This window comes from Lampris incognitus, chromosome 18, assembly GCF_029633865.1.
Source record: "Lampris incognitus isolate fLamInc1 chromosome 18, fLamInc1.hap2, whole genome shotgun sequence".
Lineage (NCBI taxonomy): Eukaryota > Metazoa > Chordata > Actinopteri > Lampriformes > Lampridae > Lampris > Lampris incognitus.
Genome location: NC_079228.1, coordinates 34,229,161 through 34,249,770, shown reverse-complemented (window position 1 = coordinate 34,249,770; position 20,610 = coordinate 34,229,161). Strand labels below are relative to the sequence as shown.

The 20,610-nt window shown below is 43.7% G+C and overlaps 1 protein-coding gene across 1 annotated transcript; it reads right to left on the bottom strand.

Annotated features, from left to right (window-relative positions):
- Positions 1-532: 532 nt before the first annotated feature.
- Positions 533-19,439, bottom strand: clptm1l (CLPTM1 like). Its single transcript, XM_056298798.1, has 18 exons — positions 19,286-19,439; positions 18,076-18,303; positions 16,958-17,052; positions 14,129-14,318; positions 13,306-13,505; positions 12,527-12,605; positions 11,724-11,841; positions 9,384-9,478; positions 9,016-9,100; positions 8,822-8,925; positions 6,283-6,348; positions 5,315-5,365; positions 4,568-4,650; positions 1,595-1,629; positions 1,334-1,389; positions 1,127-1,171; positions 757-872; positions 533-658 (listed from the first exon to the last, which is right to left on the bottom strand). The coding sequence occupies exons 2-18, from the start codon at positions 18,238-18,240 to the stop codon at positions 574-576; spliced, it is 1,668 nt and encodes a 555-aa protein (XP_056154773.1). The 5' UTR covers positions 18,241-18,303; positions 19,286-19,439; the 3' UTR covers positions 533-573.
- Positions 19,440-20,610: the final 1,171 nt, after the last annotated feature.

Here is a 20,610-nt window from a genome sequence, read left to right as displayed (position 1 = left end):
TAACATCAGAAGCTGATTTAATGGAAGGGTGGATGAACGCACGGCAATGACCGCTCTAAACTTGTTCTTCCGTGTGCTTAAAACAAAACAACAAATCTCTCGCTAGATCATTTTAAATTATCAACATCAATAGGACGGCCATGTAGGCTTCCCTGCCATTAAATCCCACTGTCACCAAACTATGAAGGGAGGAGAGGAACATGCCATTCACATTTTACAGCCAACAGGCCCAGATCTCCTCTCATGTAAATCCTTACGACACACACGCACTCACGCACACACACGCACGCACGCACACAGCTTCAAAAAGGTCAAGAATCAATGTTGGCTTTTTAACTGTGGGGTGAAGAAAATGGCTTGTCAGGAAAACCATCTTCACATACCTGGTCCATCACTCCAACTAGAAACCAAGAACACCCTTTTTTCCTCCTTTTTTTTTTTTTGCCTGTTTGCCAAAAGGTCTGCATTCTCAGGCCAGACCACCAGATAGTCTACCAGAGTACACTGGACTAATTTTTACCAGACCAAGCCGTCCAAAACTGGACCAGACTGTCAAAAGTCCATCTCCGCTGTTTAATCCTTGTGAGACTTTCCTTTGGGCTGCTCATCATACGACACTCCATATTCATTGACTCTTGTCTTGTCTACTGGATAGAGCCTGAGAGAGAGGGAGAGACGACGAGGGGTTAACACACCCAAAAGCAATGTCTGGTATAGTCTGTGTGTGTGTGTGTGTGTGTTTGTGTGTCTTTTTACCATCTCTGGTAGAGGTAAATGAGGAAGACCACATCATCTCTGAAACAGGCCAGTCTGTGGGAGGTTGGCATTGTGATGATGAAGGCAAAGACATCATCGATGAAGGTATTGAACGCCTGGCAAACAAACAAAATATTGAATCTTAAGAGGAGATTTAAAAACATCAGCATGAAACACAATGATCATCTGAGACGACGATAAAACAATCTATACACAGCTGAATACCAAACATTTTTATAGAAAATCAACCAATCAATACAAAACGCACCAGTGAATGAACTGATCACCTGCACACCCATGAATAAATCAGTTAAACCCGTATAAAATGAGTGAAACCTGTCAATATTGACTTTTACATGCGTGTTCTCACCTTATACATGAAGGCCTTCCAGGGCAGATGGGCCACAGATTTCAGCTGTTAAACGGAGGATGGAACAAAGTGAGACGGCAACACACAATGGCCAGAATATCACAAGAAATACAGAAAAAATAGGGGTGCGCTTAAATCTTTAAGATTTTTTTTTTTTGAGGAGGGAAAAAATAATCAGTGGGATGATTTAACTGCGACTGAACTGACCTTATAATTGACAAAGAGTTGAGGGAGCATGAAGAGGAAACCAAAGGCGTAAACACCTGGGAACAGTCAAAATGAAAATATTTTTTATTCATATTAACTTCAGTACTATGACGTCTACTAACATGACCCTTCCCAAAACCAATATCACCAAATGTATAAACCTCATTTTGGGAGATTTAATCTCCTGTATGCGTGCATTAGAGTTAGGGTTGAATCTGATATTGTCATCTATAGTGTTCAGAACAGTAATCAATAACTTACCATTGACCAAACTGTTGATCAACCAGGAATACCAACTGGGAAAGAGAGAGTAGCAGAGATACAACTGTCAAATGGGTTGGTTTAAGATTCAATACATTACCCATGGCATCAGTATCAGATTATTTATGTAGACCGGTGACAGAATATGATCAATTTGCACAAAACGGCCCTGAGGTGGTCTAAGCTAAGCTCTTGGAGATGTCATGGGACATCCGCTTGACTTTTTTCCCCACTGAGTTGTCTCCAAGTGTTTTTTTTTCATCTTAAGACTAAAAGCCAGAATACACCGACATTGATTTTCGCACGTCAGCCTCTCCTTTCATTTCAGCATTGAACCCCCACTCCAATGTTAAGCCTATTTTCTTCCATTATATAGTAGCTACTTAGTGATGCGCAGGTCGACCCACAACTGGGTAAGCGTACCAGAAAGTATCACGGGTTTGGGTGGGCGGGTGAAAAAGTGACAAAGCGATGCTCCGAGTAAGTTATAAATCTTTTTTCTTTTTTGGATCCCTCCCCATTTTTCTCCCCAGTTGTACTTGGCCAATTACCCCACTCTTCCAAGCCGTCCTGGTCGCTGCTCCACCCCCTCTGCCGATCCGGGAAGGGCTGCAGACTACCACATGCCTCCTCCGATACATGTGGAGTCGCCAGCTGCTTCTTTTCACCTGACAGTGAGGAGTTTCACCAGGGGGACGTAGCGCGTGGGAGGATCACGCTATTACCCCCCAGTTCCCCCTCCCCCCTGAACAGGTGCCCTGACTGACCACAGGAGGTGCTAGTGCAGCGACCAGGACACATACCCACATCCGGCTTCCCACCCGCAGACACGGTCAGTTGTGACTGTAGGGACGCCGGTCCAAGCCAGAGGTAACATGGGCATTCGAACCAGCGATCCCCGTGTTGGTAGGCAACGGAATTGACCGCTATGCTACCCGGATGCCCCAGAGTTCATGTTTTTAAAGAAGTCTTACTGGTCTTGTTGCTATTCAACAATAAAGAACACCGTTTGGAACAATTAGTCTGTTTATTTAGTAGACCAGAGCCAGATGCTATTAGGACAAGATCGGTTATGTCTCAGAGTATTATGCTGAGCAAACAACCTAAAAAGGGTGGCACAGTGGGTAGCAAGGTCATCTCACTGCAAAAAGGTGCTGGGTTCAAGCCCCGGGGTAGTCCAACCTTGGGGGTCATCCCAGGGCGTCCTCTGTGTGGAGTTTGACAGTCCAAAGACATGTAGGTCAGGTGAATCAGCCGTACTAAATTGCCCCTAGGTGTGAATGTGTGTGTATGTCAGCCCTGTGATGGACTGGCAGCCTGTCCAGGGTGTCTCCCCACCTGACGCCCATTGACTGCTGGGATAGCCTCCAGCATCCCACGACCCTGAGTTGGATAAGCGGTTTGGATGATGGATGGATGGAAACAGCCCAAAAATGAAATAGTGCAACACTGTTCACTTTGCTGTAACCTAGGCTAAATTCAGAGGTTGGCAGGTCGGGTTCGGGTTATTAATTAACGAATATTTAAGCAGGTCAGGCGGGGCAAATTGGCTCTCATAACAGGTCGGGTGGGTGTGGGTATTAAAAAACCCTGACCCACGCATCACTAGTAGCTACGCAATTATCCAAAGGAGGTGCCAGTCAGTCTCTTGCTGTGCTTTGAGTATACACAGTATCTACTACTACTACTTTTGGCTGCTCCCGTTAGGGGTCGCCACAGCGGATCATCCGTTTCCACCTATTCCTGTCTTCTGCATCTTCTTCTGTCACACCAGCCATCTGCATGTTTCCCTCACCACATCCATAAACCTCCTCTTTGGCCTTCCTCTTTTCCTCTTCCCTGGCAGCTCCATATTCAGCATCCTTCTCCTAATATAACCAGCATCTCTCCTCCACACATGTCCAAGCCATCTCAATCTTGCCTCACTTGCTTTGTCTCCAAACCGTCCAACTTGACCTGTCCTTCTAATATAATCATTCCTAATCCTGTCTTTCTTCGTCACTCACAGTGAAAATCTTAGCATCTTCAACTCCGCCAACTCCAGCTCTCCCTCCTGTCTTTTCATCAGTGCCACTGTCTCCAAACCATACAACATAGCTGGTCTCACAACCATCTTGTAAACCTTCCCTTTAACTGTTGCTGGTACCCTTCTGTTGCAAATCACTCCTGACACTCTTCTCTGCCCACTCCACCCTGCCTGCACTCTCTTCTTCACCTCTCTCCTGCACTCCCAGTTACTTTGGACAGTTGATCCCAAGTATTTAAACTCATATGCCTTCGTCACCTCCATCACCATTGCAAACAAGAAAGGGCTCAGAGCCGATCCTTGATGTAATCCCACCTCCACCTTGAACCCATCCGTCATTCCAACCGCACACCTCACCACTGTCACACTTCCCTCATACATATTCTGCAACTCCCGACTTCCTCATACAATACCACACCTCCTCTCTCGGCACCCTGTCATATGCTTTCTCTAAATCCACAAAGACACAGTGTAACTCCTTCTGGCCTTCTCTATACTTATCGATCAACATTCTCAAAGCAAACATCACATCTGTGGTGCTCTTTCATGGCATGAAACCATACTACTGCTCGCTAATCGTCACCTCTCCTCTTAACCTAGCTGCTATTACTCTTTCCCATATCTTCATGCTGTGGCTGATCAGCTTTATACCTCTGTAGTTGCTACAGTTCTGCACATCACCCTTATTCTTGAAAATCGGTACTGGTATGCTTCTTCTCCACTCCTCAGGCATCCTCTCACTTTCCAAGATTGTGTTAAACAATCTAGTTAAAAACTCCACTGCCATCTCTCCTAAACATCTCCATGCCTCCACAGGTATGTCATCAGGACCAACTGCCTTTGAGTATACACAGTATACACATGCAAAAAAAAAAAAAACACACACGCACAATACCAGATCAATTCTCCAGTATTTGTAGTAGTTTAATTCTAGCTTTCACACTCACCTCTTATATCGTAGGAATATTAGTGCATACACAGCCCCTCCGATACACAGTGGGTACAGTAGATAGGACAGATACTTCATCGCCTACATAGAGAGAGATAGAGGAATTGAAATTGGGAAATAAAGTTGTTACAGTAGCAGCAGAGAAACAGGATACGGATGAGCAATAACACAAGTGGAGCAATAACACAAGCAGATAGTGCCAAAGATGTAAATGTAACTACATGAACCCAATGCAGAACTATGTGAGAGGCATGAATAAAGGGGGCGACATCTCCAGTGACAAATCTGCACTCAGTTTGGATGTGCTCGTGTGAACAAATATGGAAGGAAAATTTAATGGATCATTATTATTAAATCTAGACTGATTGATCTAGATTGAAACCAGTATTTGACGATGATGATGAAAATGTTAAATACTATGTGCTGTGTTATTTTCCTAGCAGAGTCCCACCAGACAGTGACTATGAAAATTAGCAACTACAAAAGCGTTCATGATTTGGACATGTGTGGATTAGTCAATATCTTAAATACAACAATAGAAAGTAACAAATCCTGCAATTATTAGCATATGAATCTTTAAGATTGTATCTCAATGTCTCCTGGTGTAATTGGTGAATAAATTTTTTTTTCAAAAATCACAGAATAACCAGTGTGTCAGTCCCTGTTTGTTTGTGTACAGCGAGTGTACTTGTCAGTATGTCCTTTATTGTGTGTGTGTGTGTTTGTGTGTGTGTGTGTGTCATACCAAAGTATCATATTCTTCTGTTCTCCTCTCTGATTCATCCAATTTCCCAAACTGGTGACAAAAAAACATAAATGACATGTGTCTTTATGCATGCTCAATACTCCAGGTGAGGAAATCAGACAGGTGACTCAGTTCATCTGGACACGTTTACTGAGAGAAACGTTTCATCACTCATCAGATGCCCCTTTTCCACTACGTGGTACCAGTTCAACACCTTTTTTCATTTTCCATTACCGGAAAGTACCGGCATTTTGGTAACTGTTGCCACTTTTCTGGTACCACCTTTGTTTCCAAAACAAAACTGGAGCGGGTACCAAAATCAATGCAAGACCACCGATTGGTCAGAGAAACACATCACTACGTCATTTTGCGTCATCAATGTGTGCATGGGACATCAACCGGCATTTTTAAATACCGAAGCGATGTCATCTTAAAAGTACATTTTGAAATTGAAAAAAAAAAAAAAACGGAGAGCCGAAAATCCAGCTACACTGAGGGGGTACCGTTAAAGTAATGGAAAACGACACAGAAGCGTGTCGAGTCGAGTCAAGCCGGTACCATGTAGTGGAAAAGGGACTTAAGTGACTTCTTCAGTCTCAAATCACTGCAGGTACCCCCACCCTTATACCATTGTATTGTTTATAAGGGCCTCAAGTCCAGTTGCATTTGATTCAACTCCGTTGGATAACCATGACCTGGATGAATGAGAACATTCACAGACATCCTGCAGTCAGGTGAGACTGAAGAGGTCACTTAGATGAGTGGTGAAACGTATCTGTCAGTAAATGTTGTGTCCAGGTGAACTGGTTCACCTCTCTGTGATAAATGATGTATGACCTGAAGATAACAACACTTTCAAAAAGGTCAAGAACTACAGGCAACTCTTTAAGCCGACTAACACGTGTGCCCATGTGCGCACGCAGACACACACACACGCACGCACACATACACAGTGACAGTGGACTTACCAGGAATGTCGGTTTTGCTCCTTTCCAGAAAACCTGGATCTTGAAGGCCTTCTTCACCTTCCACACCTGCCACATTCAACCAATACCAAGACAAAGAATCCCGCAGATCTTTAATGACAGTAAGATAAACCGCTGAGACACCGTCTTAATGTCATTTAACACAACTTGTACGTGGACAGTATGTACGTGGTGCGTACCCACTTAGAAAATTCATCCACTATAAAAACACATCACAAATGCTATCATGTGACTTTATCAGAACTTCCAGTTGCTCTCAAAAAATAATTAAGTACGATATCATTTGATTAATTATTCAAAAATCCACGAATCATGTCCTTGTTTAACGGCCGCATTTGTCACCTATCTCTGCAAATTATTCACAGTCTGATTCATTTGTGGAGTCTGTGGTCTTTTCCTCTTCTGTTTCCTGTCAGTGCTAACTTCAGTTTTGGTTTCTGCGCCGGCGTTCAACTCTCTGGCTTTCGTGTCTCACTGTGACTGGCTGCTGCAGCTGCTGGGAGCTCAGCTGCCAAAGTTAACGGTTGCGTTTACCTCAGAACAGGCAACGGTTAAGTGAAAAATGTCACACACACCCCCCCCCCCCGCGCTTCGAAAATGGAGCTCGCCACCACAAAAGATAATCACCTTTCCCCATCGTAAACCGGGACAGGATTGAGGAGGATGGTATTGTTTGCTGCTTATGCAGAATCAACACCATCAATTCAGGGGCAAGTGTGGCCAAGTTTTCAAAACGCATTGAGTCTGGCATCCAGGTGGCGTGGCAGTCTATTCTGTTGCCTACCAACATGGGGATTGCCGGTTCGAATCCCCGTATTACCTCCAGCTTGGTCGGGCGTCCCTACAGGCACAATTAGCTGGATCTGCGGGAGGGAAGCTGCATGTGGGTACGTGTCCTGGTCGCTGCACGACCGCCCCCTCTGGTTGGTCGGGGTGCCTGTTTGGGGGGGAGGGGGAACTGGGGGGAATAGCGTGATCCTCCCACGGGCAACGTCCGCCTGGTGAAACTCCTCACTGTCAGGTGAAAAGAAGCGGCTGGCGACTCCACATATATCGGAGGAGGCATGTGGTAGTCTGCAGCACTCCCCGGATCGGCAGAGGGGGTGGAGCAGCGACCGGGACGGCTCGGAAGAGTGGGGTAATTGGACAGGTACAATTGGGGAGAAAAAGGGGGGAACCCCCCCCCCCCCCAAAAAAAATGCATCGAGTCTGTGTGGACCCTTGTTTGCCTCGAAAGCCATGACCAATATGCCTGTTATGAGAAATTCATCAGTTTATTCAACAATCTTCCTAGAATAATAACTCCTCAATATTGTCACCGGATAAAACTGTGTAAATGGGGTCAATTCAGACAGTTTATCTGTTGACCTTTTCCCTCAACATTTTATCAAACATTAAATTGAAAGCTTATTTAATATTCTAAGCATCCCTCTCTCTTATGTTCCTTGATGTCCTTGATCCTCTGAGGGACTCGGTACTGATGGAAGCAAATGGCATCTTCATCATATGATAGAGTTTAGTTCAATAAAATTCATACATCTGTTGTAGGGATGTTCTTCTGTAGACAACACGGGCAGCCACGCAGGGATGAGGAGCGTTATATGGGGATGCCTAGCAAATTATAGATCAGTAAATTCATCCATCCGTCCATCCATTATCCAAGCTGCTTATCCCAACTGGGGTCGCGGGGATGCTGGAGCCTATTCCAGCAGTCATTGGATGGCAGGCAGGGAGACACCCTGGACAGGCCGCCAGTCCATCACAGGGTTGAGACACACACACACGCACACACACACACATACATTCAGACCTAGGGACAATTTAGTACAGCCAATTCACCTGACCTACATGTCTTTGGACTGTGGGAGGAAACCGGCGCCCCCGGAGGAAACCCACGCAGACACGGGGAGAACATGCAAACTCCACACAGAGGACGCCCTGGGATGACCCCCCAAGGATGGACAACCCCGGGGTTCAAACCCAGGACCTTCTTGCTGTGAAGGACCGTGCTAACCACTGCGCCACCATGCCGCCTAGATCAGTAAATTGCAAAATGGAAAGTGTAACTATATTCAGATGAGTAGACTTGTACATTTCTTGCATTTTAGGAAACACAGGAGACGTGTAAGCAGAAAAGAATAAGTCCTGTTAATAACCATCGACTTGACTTTTCTGTGATCTTCAGTTATAGGATGCCGTGGTCATTCACAGGAAGCCCTCAAACCCTTTTTTCCCCTGAATTTACTGCTACTTACAAACATGAGTGGATTCAAAAGAAAGGTTTATGTTGGCATTTCATCCACACCTCCCATGCCTCACTTAAATTTCTTAAGCACATGTTCAAATATATACCCTACATATTTAAAGTTTAACTCTGTGATTTGGGAGTATAATGTTGTGCAGGGCGCCATTTGCCACGTCATCGAGATTCCCGTCTAGATGGCGTATGCATGTCTGTATGTATACATGTAGGTATGTATGTGTGTCCATAATGTGTAAGTGTGTTTGTATATCTGTGTACCTCAATGATAGAACCAATTCCAGCAGGTATTAGCACCAGCAGGCTGGTCTGCTCATCAAACAAGTAGAGGAAAATCACTAAGGTGCTGAAACAACGCCACAGCACTGGAAAATAAGAACAGACACAGACACACAAGTCATTTAAAACGCCATGCTCTCATTGGCTGAGTTGTGAGTTGCAACTGAATGACCCACCTGCTTTACTTGACATTCCCACCATGCTTTTCTTCTGCTTCCAGAAGCTGATATCATTTTTAAATGCCAGGAAGTCAAAGAGGAGCTAGAAAAAGAAAAAATGAAGAGAGAAAGTGAGAGCCAGATACAGAAACAAATGATTGCATCATATCTCACAAACAGTATATTTTTTTCCCTTTTCATTGTCTTGGTGTTCATAGCATTTACCCTGCAGAATCAGAATAGCTTTAACTACGAAGTACAGTAAACACACAGAAATCTGCAACATCAACCTACAACAGGTTAATATTGATAAAGACTGATCCATTTTATTCTACTCTGGCGTAGTCAAGGAGAAACCACCCAAGGTAAGACCCAACAAGACTTACATGGAAGGCAGCGACGAAGAAGGTGAGAGCCAGGAAGTACAGGTTAGTATCCACAAAGATCCCTTTAATCTCATCGGCATCCTTCTCCGTGAATCCTTAAATGTTTACAGGTACGCATTAGAGATACACAGACCCACCCACACCATCTCAGAATGCACGTCAACACACAGACAAGATACACCTGTCAAGCAAGGGCGAAATCCTCACTCGGACTTTTTTTTTGGGGGGGGGGGATTAGTTGAGTTGGTTGAGCGAGTGAGTGAGTTGTGTTGCATGTGTGTTGAGTGAGTGAGTGAGTGTGTGTTGAGTTGAGTTGAGTGAGTAAGTGTGTGTGTCTGTTGAGTTGAGCGTGCGTGTGTGTGTGTGTGATGAAGCTGGCTCACTTTTATCCCGGATAGATCACCATGGTCCCTAGGTTGAATTGTCCCTAGGTGTGAATGTGTGTTTGTGTCTGTGTGTGTGCCCTGTGATGGCCTGGCGGCTTGTCCAGGGTGTCTCCCCGCTTGCCACCCAATGACTGCTGGGATAGGCTGCAGCATCCCCGCGGCCCTGAGAGCTGGATAAGCGGTTTAGATAATGTATGGATGGATCACCATGGCAACATATGCTGCATGGTGTGCTCTGGAGCAGGTTAACTTCAGTGTCATATCAGAACCTAACAATAGGCTGACCACTGACCAATCAGATCACTGATAAAATAGAGTCATCAGTCCTACAAGATCCTGACAAAAGTCCTGAGTTTACACTAATGACAAGTGATAAGGACCAATAGATATATTGATATGCTTTTTATATGCAGCACATTCTCCGAATAGATGGCTGGACTGCTACAGCGGGGCCAGCCCTAAACGTCAGTGAGTGATGGAGTTTCCCCATTAGCCGTTGCTCTTTCAAAATGAATCAGCGCGAACAGTTTTCTATCACGTCATCAGCTGTTCACGGAACCAATGACAAAACAGCCGCCTTTTAAACCCCCCCCCCTTTTCTCCCCAGTTGTACTTGGCCAATTACCCCACTCTTCCGAGCCGTCCCCGTCGCTGCTCAACCCCCTCTGCCGATTTGGGGAGGGCTGCAGACTACCACATGGCTCCTCTGATACAGGTGGAGTCGCCAGCCGCTTCTTTTCACCTGACAGTGAGGAGTTCGCCAGGGGGACGTAGCACGTGGGAGGATCAGGCTATTCCCCCCCCCAGTTCCCCCTCCCCCCCCAAACAGGCGTGCCAACCGACCAGAGGAGGCGCTAGTGCAGCGACCAGGACACATACCCACAATCCGGCTTCCCCTCTGCAGACACGGCCAATTGTGTCTGTAGGGATGCCCGACCAAGCCAGCGGTAACACGGGGATTCGAACTGGCGATCCCCATGTTGGTAGGGCAACGAAATAGACAGCTACGCTACCCGGACGCCACCAGTGTTAGTTTTAGTGAAGCAGGTAACCCAGAGACAGAGTCCTCAGGGCAACAGCTAGCGATATGGAGATCAGCTGCTAGCCAAGTTCTACAAACTTTTGTGTCTCGCCCCTAATAAACTCCGAATGATCTTCAATGCAACACACAACCAGCTGCCAACAATATTGTTATGCGAGTGTTGTCTGAGTAATACAACATCTTGGTGCTCACCTCGAAGCCACATCTTATCAGTCCGCGTTCTGTCTGCCTCTGTTGTCTCTTTTTACCACAAGGTGTGCGCACATATACGCACGCAGAGTATCTTCTTTTGTGGTACACCACTAGGTGACCTTACCGGACACTGAAACTACCGCTGCAGATCGTGAGCCGACCACCGCGTTCTGTCTGAACAGCCCAATTGGTTGACATGAGCGCCGAAAGGAAGCGGGCCAGCGCTTTGCGGCGCTTCCGCCTCCTGTCTGAACCCGGCGTGCGTTAAGACTTGATGCTGCCTCCACCCAACCGAGTACAAATAAACACAAATTAACTGACATAGTGCAGTTTCATGAGCTTGAACCTGTATCGACAGATAACAATTTTTTTGGGGGGGGCGGTTAAATTTCTTTCTTTTGTACATTGGGGGGGGGGGCATGTCCACCGGTCCCCGGTGGCAATTACGCGCTTTCTGTCAAGCAATGTACACAGACATCTGATAGTGTAAGATAGATGTCTCTCAGATCACCTGCTGCAGGGCATGCAAGCTTTTCAGCTATGTGTTATACGTGTCTTCTAGTCTGTGGGTTTGTATAGCTGTGTGCTTGTGTATGATTTTGTGCATCCACTCTCTTGCTGTATATCTCTGTTTATGTGTACCATGTGTGTGTGTGTGTGTGTGTGTGTGTGTGTGTGTGTGTGTGTGTGTGTGTGTGAGTACGTATATGCATATCATACCAAACTGCCGTAGTGAATACACAGCATCTTGCATGTGCATCCAGAATCGCAGCCTCCCCAGAGAGATGGGGTCATAGGAAATAGTCAGAAGGAGTTCCTTGGTGGTGCTGTTAATCTCCTACAACCACACACAGAAACAGAGATGAGTTTAACTAATTATCTAACTCGTCAAGTTGCTATCCACTATTCAATTAATACCCAAAGTAACTTAATTATTGGGGCAGTAATACGCTGATGTTTTCCTTCCGCGTCTTTCATATTTTTGGAGGTGAAATGACACAATGTGACAATGAGGTTCAGATTTTCAGTTTATGAACACTTTTAACCATATCAAATCAGCTAAAATTTCAGGGCGCCGAAGTGGAAAAAATAGACAAACATCACTCTGAATTGTCATTTTTCATGTCAATAAGCCGATTAACATTACCGACTTCCCTAGGCCTTTCACTGTTTGTCTAAAGATCGAGCTGTGACTCATCTCAGCTGTAAATTATTACACAGCAATGTGCAATTCACGGTTAGAGTCCACGAAAGCTACTAAACAGCAGCATGAGTTTTTTCAAACTTCACTATTTCTCTTTCCTCATTAAGCTCACTGTGAATATTTCAGTCACAAAATCTCATCTAAACAGTTTTAACACTTCACCCTAAATACTGTGTAAAAGTTAAAGTGGTAATGTGCTACCAGGCTCTTGACTTGGGGTGCTTTATCAGTAACTGACCCACCAAATATTTGTGATAAATTTCAACATGAAGGTGTTTATTAATATTTCCCAACGTATTTATCAGAGGAAATAACATACCACTAGGTCCTTGACTCTGTTGCTGAGCTCATCAACAAAGAGCAGAGGTAGATACACGATCTTCTTACCATTATGGAACCTGGAACACACGAACACACACACGATTTTGGCATTGACATATAAATACTATAATAATACTATCTTTATTAAGGCCTGTACGTTACATATGCACTTATATGCAGAAGCCTCTGCTATAAATAGATGGAGGAGGGTCTAGCTTTGGTTATTATTCTGTGTAAGATGTTTTATTGTTCGTTGTTGTTATTGTTGTGTCAATTAACTTCCACTGTGAAGAACAACAATTTACTACTACTTTTGGCTGCTCCCGTTAGGGGTCGCCACAGCGGATCATCCATCTCTATCTCTTCCTGTCCTCTGCATCTTCCTCTGTCACACCAGCCACCTGCATATCCTCCCTCACCACATCCATAAACTTCTTCTTTGGCCTTCCTCTTTTCCTCTTCCCTGGCAGCTCCATATTCAGCATCTTTCTCCCAATATACCCAGCATCTCTCCTCCACACCTGTCCAAGCCATCTCAGTCTTGAACAATTCAAATCCACCCTGAGGTTGGTTTTATGAAAAACTATTCAAATCAAGCCAATTATACTGTTACCGACTGGTACTGAGAGCTTAACTCTCCAAGATCGCCCTCTATGTGTGTGTTTGTTCGTAAGCCACAGTAAGCCTTTGTAACATATGAAGAGGTATTACGTAAATTTGCATGCACGTCTCACACAGTAAAGTTGTGTGTGTGTGTGTGCGTAGGTCATATCTTACACTCTGAGGTATCTTTGCATATCCACAGGCAGGTGTTCTCTATCAAAGAAGAAAAGGTCACTGACAATGTTGAGTGTCAGGCGGGATCGCCAATGGGAGACCGGATGGTCCAACACAGAATAGGCCCCGCCCCCAGCTCCTCCCCCTGCTGCAGGGTTGCCATTACCCTGTTTCTTCTGCTGGGGTTCTTCCTCCTCCTCCTGTAATGACCCACATAGACAAGCACAAATCAGATATTTAAATTAGGAAAATCATATATTTACCAATACACAGGATATAACAATCCTTGCGCGACACATCACAGGGAGACTTCACACAGAAGACAAACTAACATAACAAGCTAGTGTATTAACCCATAAACATACAACATAATATATAACTAATGGTAATATAATAGATACAAAAACGAAAATAACTTAATTTTGTCATGTAATGACAACTTTATTTATATAACACGTTTCAAAACTGTTACAAAGTGCTTTACATAAAACATTAGTAAAAGCAATTATAGAACAAGTAAAAGCTGAGACAAATTAGAAATAGTAAAAAGAGGAGTACACAAAGATACATTAAAAAAAGAACAAACTGAACATAGACTCTATCAGAAAAATGCAAAGATGGATAGAAACCAAGTACCCTGACAATCCAAAATTGGTTTGTATACTTTAAACACAAGAGTAAAGATGTAGCGTATCCTGCACACTGCTAAATATATCTATACCCTCTGTCTTTTAGCCTATACTCTCAAAACTGACAGAAATGGTTGTTGTAGAACCCTGTTATTAGTCTATTTGCCACATGAACCGTGAATATAAATGATTACCTGTGTTTCATCTTCTCCAGCTATCAGAGAGATTTCAGGCAGTTTAGGGACCATGTAGGTGGTGAGCTGAGCGACCATGTGAACCTGTCTTGGGTCCTGTGATGGAGTGACGCCAGCTTGATGGACAAATATAATTGCATACAAAGTCCCATTGTTACGAGTCTTCTTAGGGAGGGATACGTTGATGATCCTGGGGGGAAAGGGGGAGAGGGAAGGAGATAAGTGAGGAGAAAGAGGCAAGACTGAGAAAGAGCGCGTTTCAACATCAACATGTTTTGAACTCAATCAAAAGTGCTGTATTAGAGCTCATTTCCATTGGACTGGTGTTTTGCTCTAAACCAGCGTGTGCCCCCCCCCCCCGTCGGGCACAGAGGCATGACGGGGGGGGGGTGCGAAACTACGGTTTTGACGTAGTTTCGCACTAATCTTTTTCGTGGCGGAACAATCAACAAAACATCTTTTCATGAGACAGAGAGTCTGTAGGTTCACAGAATGGAGAGACATTTGACAGGGACGAAAAGGAAGACAGGCGATGCTTCCAAGACAAACAAGACAAAGTGCTTAGCTGACGATAATCAACCAAAAACCAAGTTAAGAAAATATGACTGAGCCGATCTTGCTCTTGGGTTCACAGTGAATATGGTGGGAGATGAGGAGAGACCAGTAGGTATTTTATGTCTGAAAACTCTGACAGCTGGTAGTATGAGACCAAACAAATTAAGAGGACACTTAAGAGACATTAAACCCCAGTCACGTCAATAAGCCACTCGAGTTCTTTCAGAGAAAACTTGGTGCATACTGTCAGCAGGGACATTGCTTTGTAAAAGCTGCATCTGTGAACAACAAAGCACTACTGGCATCATACAAAGTCCCATAGAGAATTGTCCAGTGCAAGAAACCATACAAAGTAACAGAGGAGCTCACACTTCCCACAGCTTTAGATATGATGTCAACTATGTTTAATGAGACAAGCACTGCAAAATTGAAGGCTGTCCTTCTGTCCAATGATACAGTTGCAAGAAGTATATGCGACATTTCAAATGACCTTGAAGAACAACTCATTGAAAAACTGAAAGACAAATGTTCCACCTTACAAGTGGATGAGGCTACTGACAGCAATAAGACTGCATATTTATTGCTTATGTTCACTTTGTCACATCAGAGTCACTGTGTGAGGATTTCCTGTTTTGCAAGTACATCCCAAGTGGAGCGACAGCTGATGAGCTCTCTAGGCTGCTTGACTGTTACCTGACAGAACATGGGCTGAAATGGGAGAACTGTGCGGGCGTTTGCATGGATGGTGCACAGACCATGGCAGGGGAAATTAAGGGATTGTAGCCACTAATCAGGGTCTCGCCAAATATGCAATGGACGCACTGTGTCATACACAGAGAAGCACTAGCATCAAGACAGATTAGCCCTGACCTAAATGAGGTTTTCCCCAATGTTGTTAGCGTGGTCAGTTTCATCAAAACAAGACCCCTGAGAGTGTGGCTGTTCTCTGCACTTTGTGAGGAGATGGGAGAGATGGGAGCTGAACATTCAGCTGTGTGGTTTCACAGCAAGGCTAGGTGGCTCTCGCGAGGTAAAGTGTTGTTGTGAGTCTTTGAGTTCAGAGAGGAAATTCGGGTGTTTCTGGAGGAGGAGCGTATGCATGAAGTTGCAAGCAAGTTTAGTGATGAACAATTTCTGATGAAACTGGCGTAGCTCAGCGATATATTTGGAAAGCTGAATGAATTAAATCTTCAGCTTCAAGGCAGAGAAAAGCACCTTCCTCAACTGGCAAACAAGATCCGTGCATTCACTCGAAAGCTTGAGATGTGGGGCAGGCGCCTTGATCAAGGAAATACTGATTTCTTTGAGAATCTTGAGTGAATTTGTTGAAACCAGATTCCGGAGCAACCACAGTGATTTCATGTCTTAAGGAGCACATCTCTTCCCTGAGAGGATTCTTTCAAAAATACTTCCCAAACAGTGCTCAGTATGACTGGGTGACAGATCCATTCAATGCAGCAGCTCCTGCTGATTTCAGCTCTGCTGAAGAGGACCAGGTCATCAAGATGACAGCTGACTCCACCCTGCGGCTGAACTTTACACCTCAGACACTGAGTGAATTCTGGCTTGGTGTGGAGAGGGGGCATCCACTCATAGGACAGAGGGCTGTGGGCATTCTGCTTCCCTTTGCCACATCCTATCTCTGTGAGATGGGCCTTTCTGCTGTTGCCTCACTTAAAAACAAAGTACAGATCCAAGCTCAACATTGAGCATGACTTGAGAATGGCAGTAACAAGCCGGCAACCTCATTTTGAAAAGATGTGCAGTGCAAAACAGGCTCATTGTAGCCACTAGTGTAGTGATAAGACTTGAGCTCTCACACATTAACGTGCTCATAATTTCCCCCCAAATATCTGCATTTGTTCTTTTTTTTTTTTGCACAGATTGAACTTTATTGCTATTGTTCTAGCAAAGTTATTTCTAAATTTTATTTCGTTTTTCTCTGTTTTTGAAAAAGCACACAGACTGATGGAGCAATCTAGTGACAAATGTCATAAAAATAGGCTTGATAAAGTTGATATCCTGACTTCCATGGAAAGTGTTTTCCTAGATTTCCTGTTAAACAATTAGCAGTGTTACAAAAAAATGCTAAACACACGGCTACACTACACTGCTTTTCATCAAATCAAGGCAGGAATCCTTGCCATGTTTTTCAGCAAGATCCAAAATGAGTAATTACATTCCCGCCATGTGAGGACCGAGGCTTATTTCATACATACCTGCATACAGATATTGAAACACAGGGGGAAATGCCATTATTTTGGTCCCACCTACCTCTCAAATTTGTTGTTGATATCAAAGTTCTCCTCTTTGTGGATCAGAGTATGTCCTCCATCTGCATTGGGACGCAGTGAACTGTAGATACTCAACTGGAAGAAAAAAAGATATTGTTTATAATAATTGTCACATAAACTGCGCTCTGCATACTCAGAGACAAATAGAAAGCCAGACAGAGAAATATTACATTCAGTTGTCATTTTTCACGTGTATTCAAATTTCTTAAATGTGCAATGGCCTCCGATTGCCTCCAGCCAAGGCCACTTTACCATACTGTTATTGTTAGGTTTTATCTTTCTCGGGGGCTTTGCATTTCTGTGTATCAGTAATGAGGATTCAATGAGCTCAACATTACACAGTTACAAAACAACTCTTGGTTCTTTCTAGGTAGTGAAACAGTTAACAAAACGGCTATAGTTAGTGTCTGAATACTAAGGCGATCCTGTAGTCTACATGTTTCCTTTCATTTTACATGTTGGAATTTCGCACAATGTTACTTGGTCCCTAAATCCCTTTACTCCCTTGCCTACTTCATGTTACTAGATACTATGCCGATACTCTTGGATTCTCAGGGGCACTGGCTTTTCAGTCAGTCGGGGGGGTTTTATGGGAAAAGTGACACAAGATATACCGTCACATATGCCATGCTGTGAGTTATCACTGCCATCATCTTACCCGATATGAAACATAATAGTCATAGTTCATAAATACCTCAGTTACAACAGTTTTCTACTCGGATTTCTGTGAACTCAAAACAAAAGTACCTAAAGAATCTAGATAGTACACCACAGACCGAGTTGGGCCAGAAGTCAAGCAGAGGTGTTAATTTTTAATCAAAACAGGACATGAAAAAGGATTTTCTGCCTAAAAAAAACATGATATTGCTTCAGAAATGTTGACTTTATGGATACTTCTCACCATATAGAAGGCATACAAATGGGTTCACAGCTCAAAAAAAAAAAGTCATCTAGGGCTTAACATCATTTTAAAATTCAACACAGATTTGGATGAAAGCAAAGCTAAGGAATTACAGGCAGGCATCCAGGCAGACAAACACTCATTTATCCTCACATACACACATCCACTCACAAAGTCAACCCATCCACAGTACAGACCTGTAGTTTAGGTTTCCCTGCCAAGAATGGTGTAATACAGTTGTCTCCTTTGGGGCTATCACAGGGTTTGGTGTACACTATCCCATACATCACCCAGCAGGTGTGGAGCACATACACCACAAACACCCCCACAATCAGCGTGGTGAATGATGTTTTCTGGAACATTTTGTTAGTGTAGTGTCGGGTTGTGTTGTCTCCTGTGGCTAGCTGAGTAGCAGAGCCATGTGTCTAGAAATGAGAGAGCGTAGACATTAGATAATAATATATACTTAACATATTTGATACAGCACTTTAGGGCCTCACATCAAATGGCAGACTCCCACTCGATTGTGCAACATCTCGGAAGGTAACTTTAGTTTTTCTTCATAAAGTCCGGCTTAGCCTAATATGATTTGCCAGCTATAAGACGAAATAGTCTGGTTAAATTCCTTGCTAGATCGCCTGTTTGATAAGAGTCTGTTATACACTCAGAGTTGTAACACCAGTTTAACTCGAAAATATTCTCATCAGACATGTTTACAATACATTTTGTGGAACACCCCCCAAGTTTTTTGGCTCTCAAAACTGGCATGCTGCTTCACAGCACGGGCCCACGTGTCAAGAAATCTCTATTTAGGGTTCCAACAAAAGCACTTTAAACACAGCTGCTTTTAAAGCAGTTATTCGTGGTCAAAGAAAACTCTTATATTTTGGGTAATTATTAAATGGAGCATTTAGATACATGTTGGCAGCTGGCGGGATTGAGAGATTTACCAGCCACAGCCAAAGATCACCAGTAATTGACTTCCTAGCAACAAAAATGGTTGCTGTGGGGAAATTACCAGTTGATGGGATGTTTATGTTTCAGCAACACGGCTTACAACTGGTCGCAGTTGCAAACCACGGTCATCAGTCCTTTTCTTTTCTTTTCTTTTCTAGATGATAGAAAGGTTCCACTTTTGCTAGGGGCACCTCTGTCCACACATCTACGTGTCACTGTTGCTTACAGTATGTTTTGTCTCGGCTCTGCAATGTCGTCCCCTGCCTGCATAGCCCTCTCTTACCGAGGTCGTTTCTGATTTGGTAAAGACAGTAATGTCTCTGATTACTTATAAGCACGGTTTGAAACGTTGGAAAAAAAATGTTGTACTTTGATTAGATCGGTTTATTTTGCGTTCCCTTTAAAACGTGTTTCATAACGCTCATACAGTGATGGAAATGGAAATGTTACCTGTGTAAAGCTGCCAAGCTGTCAGTCCACTCTCAGCTGTATCATTGGCTGGCTGGTCGCCCACTGAGACTGGTTCGTGAGCTAGCCAGTTTGGTTAAAAGCTAAGGCCATCTATCATTCATAACAAGGTTATATCTTCATAAACGGACCGGTGTTTCCGTCATGTCATTTGTCGCTTGAGCAGTTGTCCCTTTCTTTAAGTAGAAACAATGATTATCCGATATTTTTAGCCGAAGGCGTGAAAAAGGATCAACGTTTCCGCCATTGGCTTCCTGGTTGATTCATTGGACGGGATTTGGACGTATGGTAACGCGAGATTTCTCGTTAGCCTCTTCTTTTTTTGCCGTCCTTCTACGTGAGTGAATGTGTAGCGATGTCACATGTAGTTGAAATAAACTGGCCTAAAACCACGACAAATGGACAAAATATAAGACTAAGCAATCATTTATCCCAACAAGAGGGAAAAAATGTGGACAGTGGTGTAGCGGTATAATAAATCTTGTCCCTCCTGCAGCATGCATAATGGCCAGTAAACGTAGTAGCAGAAGACTATACAGAAGACTATAGATGTTGCACAATTTCTTTCCTCCTACGTAAACATTTTGTGTCTATGCGTTTTTGCAACGAGACCAAGCCTCTTCTCACTCCAAAATTCCAAATAACACCCCACCCACAAAGTTAGATTTAAGTGCCCAGCTCATTATGCCTGTTGCTGCCTGTCTGAATACCATGCATTTGGCTGTAAATATCCACTTTTTGTGACATAGGTTTTCAATAATTAAAAGTTTATGAAGTTCAGTAATTAAAAGTTTATTATGACGTTCTGTTTGAATTGCATGTGTGTGTGCGTGTGTGTGTGTGTGTGTGAGCGTGAGAGTGAGAGAAATGTCATAGATGGCACTATTGTTTATGTAAGGACACAAAGATAATGGTGTCAGAAGAAAAGGGGACCCTCAACTGATGCCAGTTTATTGCGAGAATGCAACCAATTTTGCTCTCTTTGACTTAGATTTGAATAGTTATGCCAAGTTCTTAATATTGAAACAGACAACATATTTGATGTCACCGAGCTCCAAAAATGCCTAAATTAATCTAATCCACATGAATGGGCTAAAAGCAATGGTTTGCCAATCTGGTAAAGGCTGGTGACATTTAACTATTTAGACATTGTTTATCCAGAAACAGAGTCCTTCAGTTTTCAAAACTCTTGTGCCCAAGAGCGAAGATGTTACCTGTCTCTATAAATTCAGGCTGGTGGCACTGACCTCAATCATGACTGAGACCTTTGACCTTAAATGACCCACTCCATGACCTCCTCATGAATT

What these genes read in the sequence shown, in the direction of transcription:
- clptm1l (XM_056298798.1), bottom strand. Translation starts at nt 18,240, where the DNA reads ATGTTCCAGAAAACATCATTCACCACGCTGATTGTGGGGGTGTTTGTG. An exon ending in GGGAATGTCAAGTAAAGCAG is followed by an intron (nt 8,926 to 9,015) that starts GTGGGTCATTCA and finishes CTTATTTTCCAG; the next exon opens with TGCTGTGGCGTTGTTTCAGC. An exon ending in GATCAACAGTTTGGTCAATG is followed by an intron (nt 1,390 to 1,594) that starts GTAAGTTATTGA and finishes GACTGTTCCCAG; the next exon opens with GTGTTTACGCCTTTGGTTTC.